This window comes from Artemia franciscana, chromosome 7, assembly GCF_032884065.1.
Source record: "Artemia franciscana chromosome 7, ASM3288406v1, whole genome shotgun sequence".
In the NCBI taxonomy this organism is placed as follows: Eukaryota; Metazoa; Arthropoda; class Branchiopoda; order Anostraca; family Artemiidae; genus Artemia; species Artemia franciscana.
This window is the reverse complement of record NC_088869.1, coordinates 7527664-7549228: the sequence shown is the minus strand read 5'-3', so window position 1 is coordinate 7549228 and position 21565 is coordinate 7527664. Positions and strand designations below refer to the sequence as shown.

At 33.9% G+C, this 21565-nt stretch overlaps 1 protein-coding gene across 1 annotated transcript in view; it reads left to right on the top strand.

Annotated features, from left to right (window-relative positions):
* LOC136028791 (DNA topoisomerase 3-alpha-like) overlaps positions 1-21565 on the top strand; it is a 61771-nt gene that overhangs the window by 35752 nt on the left and 4454 nt on the right. The window contains exons 9-12 of the mRNA XM_065706695.1: positions 1697-2198; positions 6234-6399; positions 15926-16053; positions 20464-20598. Coding sequence (XP_065562767.1) covers positions 1697-2198; positions 6234-6399; positions 15926-16053; positions 20464-20598 — 931 coding nt within the window. The remainder of the gene's footprint in view (positions 1-1696; positions 2199-6233; positions 6400-15925; positions 16054-20463; positions 20599-21565) is intronic.

Sequence of the window (21565 nt, the reverse complement as noted above, 5' to 3'; positions counted from 1 at the left end):
GAATTCAACAGCGTTACCACATTTTCAATACACAGCACCATTTTGGAAGATTTTCTCACAAACAGATACATCTAAACTCCGTTCAGTATATTTCATTTATTTGCAAAATATTTACAAAATTTTTGCAAAATATTTACTTCGTTTACGCCCGTGGACCCGAAATTCAGTATTAGTCCGCAATTATAAAGTAGCTGACACGGCAATAGCTCTATCAAAACGCAATCGCAAAATCAGTTTCCAACCCTGTTATCCCCTTCTTATATAGTGATATTCAAACTTGTATGTATGCAAAATTTGTTCAGTGTTTTATAGATGTTCTTTATAAATTATTCTGATAGCTGTGGTACCTCTTTTTTCTGTCTCTTATTCCTGTTTTTGTAGTTTTCTCCATGTACTTTGTCTCTGTGTACTTTTTTGTACTGTGTGACGGGTTAGAAATAAATAAATAAAATTGGGACATTACAATGAATTTATCTTACCTCAAGAAGAGGTTCACTTAAAACTATCCTACTTTGGTGTACTTCCTAGGGAAACCAGACATTGAAGCTGGGACCTTTGAATTATTCTCGACGACTATTTTGTCCTGTCAGCTGTAGTTTGTCTAGTTATCTTAGGCTAGTTCTTGCTCCGTCTTAGACCAATCCGTGGATCTAAATCTTCTTTAATCCTCATACCTCATAATCCTTAATCCTCATACCTCGGTTTTTATTTCCAGGAGGGTGCTAGACTGAAAATGTGGACATCTTGCGTTGGTTCATAATTTTAAAAAGCTCTTTTAGTAACAAAATCTTTCACTTTACTGTTGAAAACATAACGCATCTTTTTGTACGGGTTTATAAATAAGGCATCGTTGATCGGGAATGTTCAAAGCTTTTTCTTCTTCTGCCTTAGCCGATTGTGTCTTTATAAGCTTTTCATGTGACCGATTTTTTTCAAAAGAACCGTGGATGGCTCATGCCCCGTTAAGGCTTTCAAATTTCTTAGTTCTATTATTTGAATTATTTGATGTAAAAATAGCGTAAAAGTGGAATACAGATATGATTTTTTAATTAAGCCTAATTGTCTCTCTTTTTGACTGTTTTAAGAACAGTCAATGCCCAATATAGAATAGACAAAAAATTTGATAATTATTTTTGTAAAATGTATCATCGAAGTGCAAATTTTGACTGGAAAATTGATACTACCAAACGGGTTCCTACCAGAATCCCCTTGGAGGTAGAATTTTTTGGCCCAACGTGCTAAAATGTTAGAGGGGTGCAGGGAATGTTCAAATAGAAAGACCAGAACCTTGTTTAGGGCATTCGTGATGTTAAAATATTTTGGTAATGTATGTGACAAAAAAAATCTAGAAATCATACATAATCGTGATGCCTTACAACTAAGAAAATTATAAATTCATATATTCCCTATATTGGGAATAGTTCTCTCTCTTTTTGGACTCTGCTTCTACAAAAAAAGAGTTGGTCTTTTTTCCCATTAGATATTCTTTCTTCCTTTCTTTTCCTTGCTTTCCTCTTCTAGATTCTAGAATAGCAACTAATGCTTAAGATGATGCTATAAAAATCATCATAAGTAGACAACCAAAAGACTATTTTTTTGTAAGAAAAAAGGTTAACGATTACATAAAATTTTCATTAATTTTTGCTTAAATTATCTTTAATATATTTATATAACTCACGCACTTTTTTTCTTACAGTGCCAGGGATCTCCCTATAAATTAAAATTCAAGTTCAATCCTGGTGCTTATCGTCCTCATCTCGACGATACAGTAGTTGTATGTATTGGAGGATGTGATGATTTTATCACAAACTTACTTGGCATAAAACCCCTAAGGCCTGCCAACTCCTCACGACCACCTGACAGAGGCCTACCACAATCTCCAACGACTGTCAGTGAAGCAGATCGATCCTTCCAACAAACTAGGCATTCTTTTGTAAGAACTGGTTCATTCCAAAGTTACAGTGGCTCTAACCGTAGCGATCAAGAATTGGATGCAGATTGGGGTGATGACCTTGATGATGATATTTTAATTATGGCCGGTAATATAGATGTAGCACCATTGTCGTCTGGGAATAATTCAGCGACGATGCCTACTGGAAGAACTTTATCAACAGCAGTAGCTGGTTCAAATGATGTTTTATGTACCTGTCGAACACAAGCTTTGTTATTAACTGTCAGAAAAGAAGGTCCCAATAAAGGTAGAGTGACAATTTCTTTTCTTTCTAATTAAAAATGTGACTTTCTAATTAAAAATGTGACGAAAAAAGATGTAACTTTTAGGCGTTACAGTAAGAATATTTTCCTGGTCATTGCGTGTAGAGTTTAGAGTTTGCAAGTCAAGTTTCAATTCTTAAGGTGTTTTAGAATGGACCATAAATTGAGATTCTTTCAATCAAACTCGGCGTCGCACCCCTCCTGCCTACGAGCTGCTTTACCTTGTATTTGCCTACCATAAACAGCGGCCTTTCCTTTATCCAGGTCCTTGCCTACCAAGTAGCTTACTGAAACCAAATCTCGCTTCAGCAGCTAGTTTTCACAACGCCCAAGAAAAAACTTTTTATGCGCACAGATATGGTTATTAACTGTTAGAAAAGAAGGTCCCAATAAAGGTAGAGTGACAATTTATTTTCTTTCTAATTAAAAACGTAAAGCAAGAACAAATATCACAAGTACAATCTGATTAACATAAGTTGAATGATTATCTTGTCCAAGGTGAATTTACGTACATAGCATACCTTGTCCCTACTTAATTTACCATGTAAAACAAAATACGTTTCACCTCACCTTAGCTGCAGCTTTTCAGGCTCTCGTGTGGTTGTTCAAGGCAACTTGGCACCACGGTGTCGTCAGCGTTAGAAGCACATTTCCTTTATCCTTTCGGATGTCGGCCTTTTCTTTATCCAGGTCCTTGCCTACCAAAGAGCTTACTGGAGCCAAATCTCGCTTCAGCAGCTGGCTTTCACAACGCCCAAGAAAAAACTTTTTATGCGCACAAATATGATACACCAGTCATTTGGTGGTAAGTGCTAATGATTTGCTTGCGTTCTTATGTTCTTGGATGTAGAGACTGCTCCCGAGCCTATTGCAGAAGAGAGTTTAAACTGAAATGCATACTAGTTGACTTTCATCGTCACAACATACCGAGATTACTAGAAAACAACATACCGTACCAGGCTTGACAGAATGTTTGTAAAGTTTCAGTTCTTAAAGACATTTTTAGGATAGACTTTAAACTAAGAAGCCTGCTGCCTGGCACCTATCGTTGCAATCCTGCCTACCAAGATACTTGCTTTACTAGGCTACTTAGACAGAGTGCCAGGAGACTTGTTAGTTAGGCTCTGGTAAGAGTCATATTTTGTCTTTGTAGCCAGATTTTTTTTTTTTTTGCCTGGGGGAAAAATATTTTCCTGTCAACTACTTCACCAGTCATTTAGTGGGAAATTTCTTTTTTATTCTCTTGAATGTAGAGAATCTCCGTATGTTTATTTTAGAGCTGGTTTAGTAAAACACACCTTTAAGGAAATGGAACTAAGGGACTAGTTTGGTCAGACAAAGGACTAAGTGTTATCAGATTGTCATATGAAAACACAGACAATGTGTTTTTATGGAAAAACCTAGTTAAGAACGATAACATTGCCAATTCTCCAGGCTAAATTTTCCTTCATATTATTGTGAACGGGCTACAAAACAGAGCGCTCTGAATGAGCCCTTTCCTAAGTTTTTACGACCGTTCTAGCAGGATATCAGTAGATCATAATACATAAATGGTGCGAAAAACACAGTTTTTGTGAAAATTATACCTTACGTTAATCCAATCGCTCGACTCATAAAAAGGGCACTAGAACTTTCAATTTCCAGTTGATCGTGCATCCCCCTAAATATCTATTGCCAAATCTTCCATACGAAGTGGTTGGAAGAAAAAAAAATACATAGAAATTGTACGTCTTTTTACTAAGTGCCCCGTACCCGGTAGCACTTCACTGTGTACTTTTAAAATATCCAATTGGAAAGGGGGTCATTTTAAAAATAGACCCCTTTTAAACTGAGCACAACTAAAAACGTAAGTACTTGGTGCATATCAAACTATCGTCTCACTTCAGTAGGGAGTAGTTAAGATTTATGGACGCTTTTAATACTGCTTGCGAATAATTATTTAGAAGTCTGATATTCAGCAATGGAGGTGAAAAATCATGTTACTTCTTTACTGCTGAACATCAGCCCCCGCTCAAGTGATACCACCACATGTAATTGACGTGGAATATGGATACGATATACGGTGCACCACTGTATACCCACATCTTCAGATAATATCTTTGTGTGTTTTGTGGCACAGATGAATATTTAAAATACAGTTTAGACAACAATGCCAGAAAATAATCTTGCGCTTAAAAGTTTTCATTGACCATGTTTTGTAGCCACAAAGAACTATGTCCCGTAAATGCAGAGCTTAACTTGATAAGAAATTTCTACATCTTCAGAGATATTTTCAAAACTGAAGGAACACAGGCAACCCTGATGCGATCTAACATTAACCCCGCGTTCAATTAGCTTAGCTTGTTATTGTAGTACAATTATTGAATTGTGTTCAAAAGCGCTTACTTAAACCTGTTAAAATAAGTGTTTCCTTTTATGCGTCAGAGATCACTAAGCTGCAGTTTGTATTTTTCTAGATAGAAAATTCTTGTTGTATTTATCTATAAGGATAAATTAAAATCTTTTTGTAAGGACCTGTCTTAAAAAGTTCTATTGAGGTTCAATATTTTTAACTCTATTTATTTGTTTCATTTCAGCTATAATTTCGGTATAATAGACTTGACCATAATTTTCCATTTTCAAATTAATCGCGCAAAATAATTTTGCTGTCCTTACAGCTTTGAATAGAGCAAAAAAATTGTAATTAATTGCAATAAGCTACATCTCATGAAACTTATCCACAGGCACATACTCATGTGTTTGTTTCGGAGGGTTTCATACTATTACCTATTTTGGTGGAAGGGGGGTGCATATTTTTTTGGGGGGGCAAAGATTTTTAATGCCAAAAATAGGTGAATTATATTGAAAATATAAGAAGTTGTTTGGGAAATATTTAAACCTCACGATTTAACGGGTAACTGGATTGAAGGCCCTTAAACTGCGTTATGCCTGCATTACTGTGATCACTGAAAAAGATCTCATGCATCTAAAGGACTTCTTTTTTTTAATTTATCAATATCTGCATCTTGGCAAGCTACTGTAAAATTGAGATTCCTCATGTTGCGTTTTTGATAAGCTATTTTGAACTTTGCATTGTGAATATCGTATTAGTTTTCATACCAAAATCAGACGCTTGAATTTAAGATTATGAGGACTGTATCGAATATAAAATCCCTTTATTTCAAGAATCTAACAAAATTGGATATCCGCGTTAAGACATTGTCTCAATTGTGATTCGAAACAAATTTGAGCTTAATTTTTACCCACATGTAGATATATTTTTGTCGGAAACCATAAAATGCGATTGCCAAAGTTAAACTCCACTAATTTCAAGAGCTAGCTCTAGCATTTATTTTTTTGTTGTTGTTTTTTTAATCTGGACTAAGAGTGAGAAATAAATGGCATATAATTTCCAATAATTGTGTCCCAAGTTTTGCCGTTTAGAGAAACTGGTTTTCTCGGCGCTAACTCGAAAAAGAACTAACCGAATATGAAACATTTTTTCATATTGTTTAAGATTAAAAATATTTAGTTAAATTAATTGCAAAATAAATTAGCTAAATTAAAATGTATTTGAAATTGAGATGGCTAGGACACGTTTCGCGCATGAAGGATGACTGATTTACAATGATCGTCCTTGTTGGCCAGCCATCTAGGGCCAAGCGAAAATCAGGTTGTCCTTGGATAGGGTGGAGGGTGTCTTAAGTAAAGATTCAAGGAAAATGGGAGGCTTTGAATAGAATGAAATGGAGGAGGAGCGTGCGTGGCTTTATTAGCCTCAGACTGATTTATGCTGCATTGAGGTGTTTACGTTAAGAATCTAGCTTAAGATCGATAAACATTGCTTCTTAAAACCACGTACGGCATTGCCAGTTTCCACAACTTGTCAATATCCGTTTTAGTTCAAAAGATACCAAACCAAAGCGTGTTCATATACTTTCTCATTTTTACGAGAATAAAAGGTGGCGCAAAACAGAGCATTGTTTTTTTTATGCTCTTTAAGTCCAACTGTAATTAATTGATTTTTTTTTCTATTTCAGGCAGGCAGTTTTATAAATGTGGTAATCAAACAACTGATTGTCGGTTTTTCTTATGGTCTGACGAGATAGGGAATGCACAAGTTCCAAGTCAAACAGGAAGACCACCACAAGCTCAAAATCAAGCAGTTGGAGTCGCAAATTGCCACTGTGGCATTCAAGCCAAAATGTAAAAAACTTGAATTATTTAACCTTTTCTTTGGTCTATTTGGAGGGAATCTATGTAATAATGTTCCAGCAAGGGCCCAAAAAGCGGGTCTAACTCTAATAAAAAAAATGGTAATCGGACCATTGTGTTTTGACCACAATGAAACTTCTTTTTTTATCTAAATTTTTTTCATTGTGTATATGAAATTCATGTCCTTTTAATAGAATCTATAGTACAATCGCTATAATGAGATATAGTCACTTTGTTTTATGCAAAATACAACATTAAACATATACCTCTTAACTCCTCTGGGTAAGGCCGGTTTCCCCCACTGGACTTCCCCCTATCCATGGCACTTCCTTTACACATGATCACTTGCATCGCATGGGTCTTCACTACACAATTTTTCTTTTAATAGCTGTTCCACTTACTGAACATACATTGGTGAGCATGTGGGCTCCACTCTACTTGGTCCTTTGTTTCTACTTTGACACCTAAGTTTTTTCTCATTTCACTTTTTGGTATGTATTGACAAACTGGTGGCTCAGTCTAAAACGAAATGGTACACATGTTTCTCTTTCTGGTGAACACAGAGTCTAAAGATATCTGTCAATTGGTTTGAAGATACAAATAATGTTACCGTATGTCTGACTTAAAGCTGACCCGCCACAAAAGTGAAAATTTGCCGAAAGCTCAATTTTTCTGGTGAAGATAGCCGAATAAGTAATTTTCCTTCAAAAATGTGCCGATTTAAAATTCGATGCGTAACCGCCTCAAAAAACCGCCAAAATGACGCTAATGCGTGCCATCTGGCCCCTTTGGATACAGACAGATTGATCGATCCCCTTTGGATACAGACAGATTGATCGATTAACCCTCTGCATCACTTTGCCATCGATACCACGACACACTCAGCCGTCCCAAAACACGAAGATCCAACACAAGCCTCTCTTTCCCTACAGGTAGGCCTTTTGAAGTTCGAAAAGCTGTCTGATGCATGGATGATCCGTTGTAATGCTTCGAAAACAAAGGAGCTTCTTAATACCCAATCAAAGGTGCAACGTGTACACCTGTGTTCAACGAGTGTTTTCAAAAATGAAGGTGTCAAGAGAGTTGATGAGCTTCGTCTACTGGTGATTCATTTCTCCACCGATCTTTCCTGGAATGACCTTGATCATTTGAGAACCTTCTACGCAAGGAAGATGGGAGTTACTCTTCGCTGCAAAACTCTCTTCCATTCAGCTCGACTATCCCCACTCTACAAGTCCTGCATCAGACCCACAGCTAAATATGGATGCCTGATATATTCTGGTGCTCTGAAAGCGCTGTTGGCATCACTCCAGAACTTCCAGAATATGGTAAGGTGCGCCTCCGCACTTGACTCGCTCCAGCCTCTAAATGGAAGGTTTTATGTAACGTCGATGGCTTTCTTTCAATTACATGAATGTGTATCGCTAAGACAAGCTCTTTAGCATCGTCCCGCCCCCTCCCTCTTTGTCCGGGCACAAAGACACGCAGCTCAGTCCAGTTGTCTAAGGAGGACACACTAAGAACCGAGTACTTGAGAAACAGCTTCATCTGGCGTTGTACATATCTGGAACGATCTTCCTGGGGATTTTATTCCTGAAAATCCCTTGACTCCTTCAAGAGAAGGTTCGACCGACATTTAAAACCTCGATGTTTCGGAACGAGGTAAAGGAATAGCGACATATCAGATACCTGGTGCCGTGAATATAGGAATAAAAACAGAAAAATGTTAGTCTTTGATGAAAAATAACCTTATCTTTTTACTATATGCCAGGAAGAGAAATATTCTATAGCAATTCCAGATGATGATTTTAATTTTTTCTTTTTACTCTTTTTAGTCTGGAGAATATTTTAAAAATTAGCTAAAATGGTTAAAAAGGAAAAATTTTTCTATAACCATATATTTTCTGGAAAATATTTTGAAAATTAGCTAAAAATGGTTAAAAAAGGAAATATTTCTATAACCAATTTTTTTTCTTTTACTCTGAACAAAGGTTTTCCAAATATAGAAACTATTTTTATGTAACCCAATATCCTAAAAAACGTGCAATTTTGATTTAAAAGCTCTAACTTTGGGCCCTCCAAATTTACAGATTGAGGATCCTTGTGTGACTTTAATTTTTTAAATGTGATCCATTTCGCAGCTTTTCGATTTTAAAGCAATGTCTTTTTTTTTACGTTAGTATTGATACTAAAAGGAGATAAGGAGACCTAGAATAGGGTGTGAATGGCTGTGATGTTGGGGTGAAATTAATTTTAAGAAAACTAAGTCGCCCAGATTAGGGAGATAATTTTATAAACCACATTGACTGGCCTTAACAAAATTAAATTAAAGAAATGAATTATGCTATATTATATATTAGATATATATATATATTTCTCTTATGGTGATGATGGAAGGGAGGCGGTTGTCCTCCCGAAATATTCGCTTTGTTCGTCTAGCATTTTGTTGGCCTTAAAAATCCCATTCTGAGTCTTCATTTCTTTAACTTTGGTTTTGTCAGACTAGTAATAAGTGAAAGTGAAGAAATGGTGTTGGGTAACGGAAGATCGATCAAGTGGATAGCTTCATTTGCCTGGTATTAGCAAAGATAGCGAACGCAGGGAAGATGTAAAAAGTAGAATAGCCAATTCCCAGGGTGTTTCTTCACTGTTGAAAAAAGTATGGGAGAGTAGGAATATAAGTCTTCAAACCAAGATTAGAATATTTGAAGCTAAAGTGATGACAGTGTTCAAGTAGGGCTCTGAAACGTGTTCACTTTGAATGACTGAGGTGGATTTGTTACATATTTTCCAAAGAGTTTACAGATTCTTTTTCCATCTGACTGCACGCACCTCAAACAGTAAGCTGTGCGAAAAAATTTGGTTCTATCTCGCTTTCTGGGGCTATAATGAGAGAAAGTTTGAGGTGGCTAGGACCAATTCTGCAGATGAAGGATGGAATATTGCCACTTATTGTCCTTTTCGTCCAACCATCTAAAGCCAAACAAAAAGCAGTTAGTCCTCGAATGGAATGTGAGATGGTCGTAAGGAAGGATTTAAGGGAAATTGGGGCTTCTTGGGAGGATGGAAAGAGGGAGACATTGAGCAGATGGGGAGGAAGGAGACAAGCCTTCGAACTATGATAAGGATATTTGAAGCCACGTTAATGGCAATCGTTAGCTATGCCTCTGAAATGTGGTCACTTTAAAGGTTAAGAAAGATATGCTAGACTTTTTTCCAGAGTTTTTTGTGCTCAATTCTAAAAATATTAAATGAATTTGTAAAATAGAATATATATATATATATATATATATATATATATATATATATATATATATATATATATATATATATATATATATATATATATATATATATATATAAAAGATACTTGAAACAAACATAAATACCTATCTATCTCATTTCTAAAACAGGATTGTTTCACTTTAGTTTGCAAGTAGGGAAGTTGAGAAATTTCATATTACAATTTCAGGAAAGTGGGTTCTTTGTTGAAGCCGGTGCATTTGATAGTGACGTTTCCTATAACACCCTACATCAGCTACAGCCAGAACCAGATATACTGACGGGTTTTGAACCCGGAGGACTGTCAATCAAAGTAGTCCACGAGGCGTGGCTTCGATGACTAAATGGTCAGACATGGGCGTGATGCAAAGATCTTGGCAGATATTTCATTGATTTAGTGCTGGGAAAAAACGTTATAGCGAGACATGTTTTATTTGAAAAGCCTGTTTTTTATGTTTTTCTTTCTTTTTTGATGAGGATACTGAAGGTCTAATTCATAAAAAATTTTTAACTTTTTTATGTATTCAACCCTAGTTTAAAATCTGATAAAGAAAAGTTCTTACTGTCGAAATCACAAGCAGACAACAACGTGTAATGATAGCCATAGTAATTAATGGAAGGATATTCTGAACTTTCACGAAGACTTTCGGAAAAAGATTTAGGACGATAGAATTCTACCTAGAATTTTAAACTTAGTTTAAACGCTGAGAAAGTCCTAACAGCTGAGTTATAGAAGTCACTCGAATGGAAAGCTAGATGATAAAATGCTGTATTTAGGAAGGAAAAATAGCAAAACAAGCTATTTTTACGAAATCTGGGTGAAATTGAAACTATGTATTGAGACATACATTGGATATTTCCTTTCTTGCTGAACGTTCGGAATATTCCTGGAAATTGGAGACATTTGAGATGCATAGGTTTTTTAGCGTTTGCTTTTCCTTCTCACCCTTTTCATACTTTTTGTGTAAAAATTTTGCTTTCTATTTTTCTTCTATCTTTTTATTACTAGAATGTAGCTAGTTTTTACTAGTAGCCCATTAATAGTATTACATTACTAGTGTTACTAGTAGCGACTTTTGATTCAGGAGCAAATCTTAAAAATTCAAATAGTTTTCGTGGAGATAGAATAGAATTTCGGTGGGAAAATCGATTATGCAAACTACAATTATCCTATTTTTGCTTTTTGCTTTTTTTAAACCGGCGAAATTATGACACAAAGATTGTACGTAAAGCTCAACGTAAACAAACATTACTGGTATAGAGTAGGAGAGTCCGAATTTGCAAAAATATACATTTACGAAAATATTTACGAAAAATTTAACAAAGAGTGCTTCCAGTTCAGTTTATTTAACGAAACTGTACCATAAATTGAATAAGAATGCTGGATTTCTTGCTCTTTTCCTATTTAAATATCATTTTTTATATTATTCTCATTTATTATAAAACCCGTCACAAAAACGAAAATAAAATGAACTGAGCAATGAAAACGGAATGGGAAGAGAAATACACTGAACGCTAGAAATATATTTACACAAATAATACGATATTATAACTATAAAAAGAAAATAAATAAAATGAATAAGATAGTTATAAGATATCCTAAGAGGCCCTGCTGAGGTGGCTGACAGTGACAGCGACGCAAATCGATTTAGTAGAAAAACCTCCGGAGTTTGCGTTATTCAGCTATATAGTTCGAATTTGTGGTAAAGCCAGTCCACATTCGTCTAGCACAATAGAGCTGCTTTCTATTGTGCTTTCTATTTCTATTATACACAAACCATGTTCCTTAACCCGGTAGTTGATCAAAACTTCAGATTGTCTGAATCTCATAGACTTCTTTCCTATTTTTTTGTGCTTGTCAAATTCGAAACATGTTTAAGCTGCTGTGGCTTTTTAATTTTTGCTGGGAGTAGTTCGAATTTTTTACCAATACGAGAGACTCAAATTGCGAGATCGTACTAGGGGTAATTTTAAATTGGAAACCTCCCCTATATTTGAAAGGTATCTTAATCATGGGTGTAAATTGCTATGGGGCTTGGGGGCGGGGCAGTTGCCCCCCAGGCCATGTTTCTCCTCCCCAAGGCTTTGGTTTCCCCTGGACCTAATTTTCAGAAGCCACTATATTTACCCAAACAGGGGTATATAAAAGAATAAAAAATCCAGGGAAATGGACTCTTCTTAATGCAAAATTTGAAAATTTTCTAACTCCTGAACTCACCTAATCTTTTCGTTCCAAATCTCTCTGACTCTCTTTTCTGTATTCTCTCTTCTGTTCTTTTCTACTTTTAATAGAGTTGTATAATTTACTTTCTCTTTGCGGCGTCAACTCAGACACGCTAAACTTCATGAATAAAGATTCATGATCAATAAACTTCTTATCTTCATGACTCTGTTATAGGTAGACTGATGCCCCTCCCCCCAAAGGGAGATCCTGGTATGCCACTGCCCAGGGATTTAACTAGTTCTATCCCCTTTTAACTGGAGGGAGAGGATAGGGTGATAAAAATGTCCTGGCCAAAATAAAAGGCTTGGAGTGGGGCAGCTTGAATGTAGATTGGTTATCCTATATTTTGATTCTGAAGCTATATGGCCTCAAGGGTGAAGGATGCGAATTTAAGTCCTAAGAAAATGTAGACGCTATACTATATAATCCGGCTTTCGATCGGCAACCTTAAAATAGAATTTATGAAAAAGTAAATAGTGGGTTTATCGGTGATATCGTGGGATTCCTTACCCATGCCTCCTACTTTCGCGATTTTCTGGCAGAATCTGAAGGATTGTGATGTCTTTTCCCGCTCTTTTGTGTCTCTGTGATGTTGAAAATGCTAACATTTTAGAGCATTAAAAAAATTATTATTTCTTTGATTTGAGTATTAAAATACAATAAAGCAGTATGAGTATCGATCAAACGGAAAACCTACTATTGGGAAACAACTGGGGATTGGGGATAATCTTATTTTTCCTTATCAAAATTTATTTTTTGTGCTTGTTTTGCCATTTAGCATCGTATTTTTTTCTATATTGCAGTGAATGATCATAATTTCATTGATCCTTATTGAATTAAGTTCTGTCCTGGTGTATATTCATCTTATTATTCACAAGTTTTAAGTAAAATCGTAGCTCTCAGCTCCTAATCACCACTGGGAATTGGAAAACAATTTATGAGATACAACAGAGAAACTGCTAAAATGAATGGCAATAAGTGAAAACTAAGGCTATAGAGTTAGTAAGTAATTCATATAGACTATTGTCAATTACCAGCCCCCAATAATTTGGAGAACAAAGTTATTATATAGCCCATGACCCTTGACTATCCGGATATGGACCCCTCAAATAAAGTCTCTCTTGACTGTGTAGGACCATTGGTTCTATACAATCACCACTTGGGATTGGAAAACAATATGCGAGATATAGTGCGTCGATTATAGTGCCTCTTCAAAACCTTGTTTAGACTAAAGTTTCATTTGCATCTTGATGAAGACAAGAAAATAAGAAAGAAATACTAAACAAGTTTCCCGAGAAAATATTATTTCTAGCTCTAAAATAATTGTTACCATGTGTTTGTTAATTAAAAGTACGATCATTAATACCTCCGTGTGTATAAAATATTCTTCAAAGGGTGTGAATATAAGTAAATTACATAGACTATTGACAATTGCCTGCCCCCAATAATTTGGGGAGCAAAATTTTTATATAGCCCATGCCCCTTGACTATCCAGATATGGACCCCTCAAATAAACCCTCTCTTGATTGTATAGGACCATTAGTTCGATACAATTCACACTTGGGATTGGAAAACAATATACAAGAAACAAAAGAGAAACTGCTAAAAATGAATCGCAACAAGTGAAAATCTGAGTGGACATGGCAAAAAGAAGCAAGGGTTATTTTGAGATGACCTCCCCCCCTCCCACACCTCTTATTTTCCCGAAATGCATCTGATAGAAATTTTGAGGCGGCCATTTGTTCTCGTAGAAACTTCAAAAAGGCTTATTCGATTGGAAATCGAAGGGGCTAGTGCCCCTTTTAAGAGTCGAAAGTGATTGGAGGGCAACTAACCCTCCTCTCATGCTTACCATTTCCCCAAACACATCGAATCAAAATTTTGAGACAGCCATTTTATTTGGCGTAGTTGAAAAGTCCAGAAATTATGTTTTTGAGGATGACAACCCTCCCCCTCCCCACAGTCCTCAGCTTTCAGCTCCCAATCACCACTAGGGATTGGAAAACAATATACGAGAAACAACAGAGAAACTGCTAAAAATGAATCGCAACAAGTGAAAATCTGAGAGGACATGGCAAAAAAAAACAAGAGTTATTTTGAGATGAACAAAAAGTAGGATATTGCACATTTGAATTTGATCCCAATTCTTGAAACGCAAGACTCATTTAATTTGAACATAAGAACCTTTTTTAAAAGTACTAAAAAATGTATCAAAGAGCGAAGTATTGAGGAGGAGGCAATGCCCCTCATGTACGTAATAATTTCTGTTCGTTTTAATGTTGCTCCAGTTGAAAGAACTTGTTTTGTTAATTTAATCTAATGCCGGACTCGAAGCCGAACAGAAATGCGCTTTGATTGGGAGGTCTGATTGCTCAAAGGCAGTTGGATTGCCTCTATATTCTCTTTTTTAACTTAGCGTTAACAGGCGATGCAAGGGCGGAGCAAAGTTAGGGGGTGACGCAGACTATGCAAATGATGTACAACATGTTTCAGGTGTTCTGACTATGACTTAAATAAGGAACGTGTTGGCATAATTGAATTGTAACTGTCTTCTATTTACAATCAATTTGTCAACTTTACAAGACAACCTCAATATGCTATATGTCAACTATATAATATGGTGTTGTACAGTAAGATGAAGGAAAGCAATAATTAACAGGAAATTAATTTTAGTTAAAAAATAAATAGCTAAAAAAAAGGAGAAAAAATAATTGTTTTGTTTCGTTAAGTCAGGCTAAATATATATCATGTTCTATGCATGCCTTTTATGGCATTGATCTGTTTTTTTTTTCTGCTGAATTTCAGCTTTATGTATAATTTTTACGCTGATTTCGAAAGTATAAACAGAATGTTTGTATAACGCGAACTTGTCCTATAATTTTTATTGTTTTTATTCAAGGAAATTTATATTATATTTGGACCATAAGAACCCTTTTTTTGTCTTATTTCTCTATTTCATGTGTTGGCACAATTTTCGCTAAATCGGCACAAATGAAACAGAAGGGTATGCTATTAAATGTACAATACTAATAGAATTAAATATACAATAGTATTAAATGTACATAAATGTAAATTATGATTATTATTAAGTATTACTTATTATTATTATTATTATTATTTATTAGTATTAAATATTATTATTTGTTTTTGTTAAATTATTATTAAGTATTAAATGTAAATGTAATGGTATTAAATGTACAATTCTAATAGAATTTGTTTTCTTTAGAATAAATTGTGAGACAGCTGCACGTAATTGTATTTATAGACTAAAACCCCTAGTACTATATTATCTCTTTTTTAAAGTTGACAATTAGAACCGAAGGGCCCATATTGGTTGAAGTTACCCAATTAGTTTTATAACTAATTAAACTGTTCAATTATTAAACTGTTATTAGTTTTTTATTTAGTTTCTTTTGTTTAATTATTAACTAATTGGTTTTATAATTAATTAAACTACTACTTAATAAACTATTATGAGTTATTTTGTTATTTGATTTCTTTTCTGTAATCATTTTGTATAAGTATTAATTATAGTTTTATTAAACTATTAATTATTATAAAACTATTAGTGTCAAGACTAATTCTACAACTAATTAGTTTTATAACTATTTTTTGTAACTAATGAAACTATTATTAGTTATTTTGTTATTTGCTTTCTTTTGTATAATTGTTTTCTATAATTATTAACTAATAATTCTATTAAATTATTAAATAATATAAAACTATTAGTTTTAAAACTTTTCTTGTAACAAATTGGTTTTTTAACATGTGACTGGGTTTGGATTCCTCTTCCAGTTCCGGATTTTTTGTCGCCAAATTAATATAAAATTTCGACCCTTTTGACGAATATTCGGTTACCACCTATTTCCATCTATTTTGGAACTCTGTCCGCATTAAAGCATTGAAAATCCCGCCCTATTTTGTTAAAAGTAGATTGTGGGGCTACTAAACTAAGTTCTAGCTATGGACCTAAGCTTGTACGCTTTTTTCTATTACATCCTTTTTTTTTAGGTTGGTAGTAAAGAAAGAAGGGCCCAACACTGGTCGTCAGTTTTTCGTTTGCTCAAAAACTGAAACTGAATCTTGCAAATTTTTCCAGTGGGCTGATGAAATTTCGGCAACAAATCAATCTTTTTCAGGTAAAGACTACAAATTATTTCTAATTATTATTAGAATAAGTAACCTAATTATTATTGCAATTCTAATTATATATTGATAAGTGACCAAAGTCCCAAAAATAGTTTTCAGAAAAGAAGAGGGGGCTATAAAAACAGTTAGTAAAAGTTGTCATTTTATTTCCAGATTTGGAGGATAGGGGCTTCAAACATGAAAATACTCCCAAAATCAAAAAATTTTTTATATTTTCTTTAATATTTATGGATAATTCGCAAACATGATGATATATTTAAAAAGAACCAATATAGTATTTTTTTTTTTTTTTTTTTTTTTTTTTTTATAAGTCAGGAGTGAGGGTGGCCTCCTTGTTGTACTCTACCAGGTATGAAAAAATTATAATTTTACCAGAATCAAGATCCTAACTTCGAATAATAACAAGTTGGTCGGTATCTCCCCTCCCCCCCCCCCCCTGTTGGTCATTTTGGCCCAATAGTTTCTGCAATTCTTATAATTTGAATAAATTCAATTTTTGTGTGCATAGAATTTTCATGGTTAGTCAATCTACAAACCATTTTCGAACAAGAAAATTAGTTTTCAACAAAAAAACGAAGCTTTCAAAATCCAGAAGTTAGGCCCTTGGGGGCTAATATCACTGGGGAGGGGGGTTGTGATCATTTGTCGCTAATTACTCCAACCACAAAAATGTTAGTTAAATATACTTATTTTCCTATTTTCTGAAGTCAAAGAATTTTACTTTATAAGCTAATTCTCTTCAGCTCGCGAATATCCATCTTGCAATTAATTGAAAAACACTAGGTGTACCCTGTTTTCTGAATACTGTATCTGTAATATCTTGTGAAAGCTTTGGGGGATTGTGTTTAAACTTTGAGGGTATGGAAAGGGGAACCCTCAATTTTCGTTGAGAATAGTGGACGAGTTTTTGAAATTTCCGTGTATAAGTCCTGTGGCAAAGGGAGCCTTAATGCACCAATGAAATTAGGTTGTGCCACGGAACTTCCAAAAGTGGGGTGATATAACTTTTCTTCTGATCCGCTCGAAACTTATGTCAGGAAGTCCTTGCATCGTTGGGGACCCCATTGGGTCAAAAAAAAACAGAATGAAACACAATATTGGCTTGTCTGAAAATCTGGCACAAAAGAGGGTTAAAAATTACTTTTTTCATAACAGCTTAAGACTTGTCCTTAAATCTTGGGGTTGAGCAACTTGAAATACTTCTATCCTTAGATCTTAGGATTGAAGAGACGACCAATGTACAAAAAATGAAAACAAAATGGTTTTTCGCCAAAAATTGGCCGAAATGTTTTTTTTTCTAACGACTTGGAATACTCATATCCTTAAATCTTACGGTTGAAGAGACAACCAATGCATAAAAATGAAAACAAAGTGGCTTTTCGCCGAAAATAGGCCGAAATGTTATTTTTCTAGTGACTTGAAATACTTATATCTTAAATCTTAGGGTCGTAGAGACAACCAATGCACAAAAAATGAAAACAAAATGGTGTTTCGCCAAAAATTGGCTGAAATGTTTTTTTTCTAACGACTTGGAATACTCATATCCTTATATCTTAGGGTTGAAGAGACAACCAATGCATAAAAAATGAAAACAAAGTGGCTTTTCGCCGAAAATAGGCCGAAATGTTATTTTTCTAGTGACTTGAAATACTTATATCTTAAATGTTAGGGTCGTAGAGACAACCTATGCACAAAAAATGAAAACAAAATGGTTTTTCGCCAAAAATTGGCCGAAATGTTTTTTTTCTAACGACTTGTAATACTCATATCCTTAAATCTTAGGGTTGAAGAGACAACCAATGCATAAAAAAATGAAAACAAAGTGGCTTTTCGCCGAAAATAGGCCGAAATGTTATTTTTCTAGTGACTTGAAATACTTATATCTTAAATCTTAGGGTCGTAGAGACAACCAATGCACAAAAAATGAAAACAAAATGGCTTTTCGCTGAAAATTGGCCGAAATGGGTTTTTTTAGTGACTTGAATTACTTATATCCTTAAATCTTAGGGTTGAAGAGGATGACAACAAAATGGCTTTTTGCCGAAAATAGGCCGAAATGTTTGTTTTTTTTCTAGCGACTATAAATACTTATAGCCTTAAATCTTAGGGTTGAAGAGACAACCAATGCACAAAAAAAATTGAAAACAAAATGGCTTTTTGCTGAAAATAGGCCGAAATGTTTTTTCTAGTGACTTGAAATACATATCCTTCAGTCCTTGGGTCAATGCGACTTTAATGATAATAAAAATGAGTTGAGGCCAGGCCCTTCTCTCCACCAAAAACAACATTTCAATCACTTTTCCCTTTCAGCTTGAAGCTTATATCTGTCATTGGGTCATGGAGGCCCTAATGCATAAAACCCGGCATTTAATATGAATGACTACTTTAAATATATTTTAATATATTATATTTTAATTACATTTTAAATATATTGTATAATAATTTTAAATATATTTTCAAAATAATATAATAATAATAATTAAAATAAAATAAAATAAATAAAAATAATAGGAATATAAAAATTATATATATATATATATATATATATATATATATATATATATATATATATATATATATATATATATATATATATATATATATATATATATATATATATATATATATATATATATATATAATATAAAAATAAAATAACATAAACATATTTTAAATATATTTTTAATGACTACTTTTAATATATTACTTTAAATATATTTTTTTACGAATTACATTTAATATCTAGGATGCTGTAATATCTTAATATGATAACTCATAGAAATCACAGTAGTCAATAGTTGAACAATTATTGCTTGTTTTGATCTTAAAGCTATCCCAAAGCAATCTGCTTTTGATTACTTACATGTAACCCAAGCCACAGGTCAAACAAAGGCCTCGTAAGCTTGCTCTTCTTGAAGCCTGTTAGGCGAAGCTTTTTCAAAGCTTAAGTTAGTTAATGCTGCCTTAAAACGTATTCATTTAGTGACATGGGAAAACTGATAAAGAAAAGCAAATATAAAATAATATAGTAAAAAAAAAATATATATATATATATATATATATACATATATATATATATATATATATATATATATATATATATATATATATATATATATATATATATATATATATATATATATATATATATATATATATATATATATATATATATATATGTAAATGTAAAATAACATGAAAAAAATAAATTGAAATAGTATGATATTAATAAAATTAATAATAATTAAAAATAATCTGATAAAAAAAACAGTGAATAATAAAACTGAAATAAAAAAATATTAAACAATAAGCCAGTCAAATTATTTCTGACATTAATTAAAAATAGCCCGCCTTTAAAAACTGGGTTAACTAATGCTGAATGGCAAATTTAAATTACAAGGAAATGTAATTTCTGGAGATAATATGACGTAAAAATGAGCTCCTGTAAACAACAAGAGGGCTTGGGAAAATATTCTGATCCTTTCCGTAAAATTTGAGGTACGGGCTCGTGTCTTTATGAGTATGTTAAAAAATGACCGTTTTCCAAGCTATAAGCATCGAGAACTTATTCCTGTGATACGATTAAATAAAAAAAAAACCGTTGTTTTAACTGAAAGTAAGGAGCGACATTAAAACTTAAAACGAACAGAAATTACTCCGTATATGAAAGGGGCTGTTCCCTACTCAATGCCCCGCTCTTTACGCTAAAGTTTGACTGTTTCTCTCAACTCTACTTTTTAAAACAGTATCAAAGAAGTTCCAGTATCTAGGTAATCAAAAGAGCAAGGCGTCGAAGAGGGGACAGACCCTTTCATATATGGAATAATTTCTGTTCGTTTTAAGTTTTAATGTCGCTCCTTACTTGCAGTTAAAAAAACTTGTTTTTTTTTTAATTGGTAATAAAAGTAGAGTGCCTTTAAAAGGAAAATAAAGTGACATCTAAAAGATTTTGCTAATGCTAGGTTGTGCTAAGAATGTGTTATTACTCGTCTGTGTGATTGTGCTAATGCTGTGCCAATATCATCTAGAGGACTATATGCTAAAAAAAAAATTGGAAACAAAGTGGAAAACACTAGGATTGTGACAAAAATACTGACGTTAGGTCACAACCATTGGTTTGGTTTCTAGCATGAAACACCTAAAACCGTAAAACCATAAAACCAGTTTTATGGTAAAACCGTAAAAGTAAAATAGCTGATTGATTACAGTTTATGCAGTTGTTTGGTTTAAAATTTTTCCTGAATCTTCAATCCTCTTTTGTAAATTTGAGAGTGATACCAATGTCAGAGTAATAGTATACAAGTGTAATCAATTTGATTTTTGCAATTTAGCTTCTGCCCAGCAAAGTGTTGTTCCATTTGTGAGTCTTCTTGTAAAATAATCAGGTATTCTACCTCTAGCCCCAGAAAGTTTCACAAGTCACCACAGAGGACAAAGAGGTAGTGATCGCTCTCGAGGCATTGGAAGAGCCAGGGGTGGAGCTTCTGCAGGGCGTGGCCAGGGAAAGAGAGTGTGTGGCAACTGTGGAGATGAAGGTTTGTGCACATTTTTTTTTTCAAATTGTATCTACCACTAGGCCTTCTATTACTTCTAACAACTCACTGCAATACCTAGCGGCTTGAGGCCAATACAACTGTTCACGCTCCTCTATTACTCTGACATATTTGAAGCTTCACTCTTTACTCCCTCATATGAAGTTTCATTTTCCTTTAAACCCTTCCGTACAACATCTTCCCGCTTCATTCAGGGGACACTTGCTTTTTTGATCCCAGACGGATGGCCGAAAAACCACAATTTTTAATAATCTGCCATCCTTCATCCTTAAAACGTGGCCAAGCTATTTTAAACTTTCTTGTTTGCTATATATTTCACATAGATATGAATTGGTTATTACCTCTAGAATCTTGCTTCATCAGGCGTCGAGTCCAAGTCTTTGGAATTGGTGAATCAAGCTCGGCCTAAAATTGACATCCATTTTTGTAAGCAACTAGTCATCTAAGGAAGAACTAAATCTAAGATGATGCATTAAAGGGTCTATAAATATTTGTCGGCAGACCCTTGTGTCTCGTTTTAAACAATGTAATTTTTATAATTTCAAGTTACTTAACCTTCTTCTGAATTTATTGATATATCATGTTTTTCTTTTTTACTCCAAAATTTGAATTCGGTCCATTTGGACTCATGACAGTCAATTTCTTAAATAAATTTTATCCGATCATCATGAAGTTTGCTTTAAAAAAGAGGACTAGGACTAGGGCAAAATCAACAGCATGACTAATTCAGAAGTTAGATAATCTTAATTGTAATTGAAATTATTTGGTTCCTTCTAATCTATGATACACATTTAATAGTTTTATTAGCTGAAAGTTTGAAACTTGGTTTCTTCATATTTGAGGATTCCTGGTCGTTGAAAAAGCTACAGTTTGCAGTACAACATAAAAATTAAGGTGTTTTTTTTTACTCTTGGATGATTAACATTACCAGTTTCTATGACATGCTCCT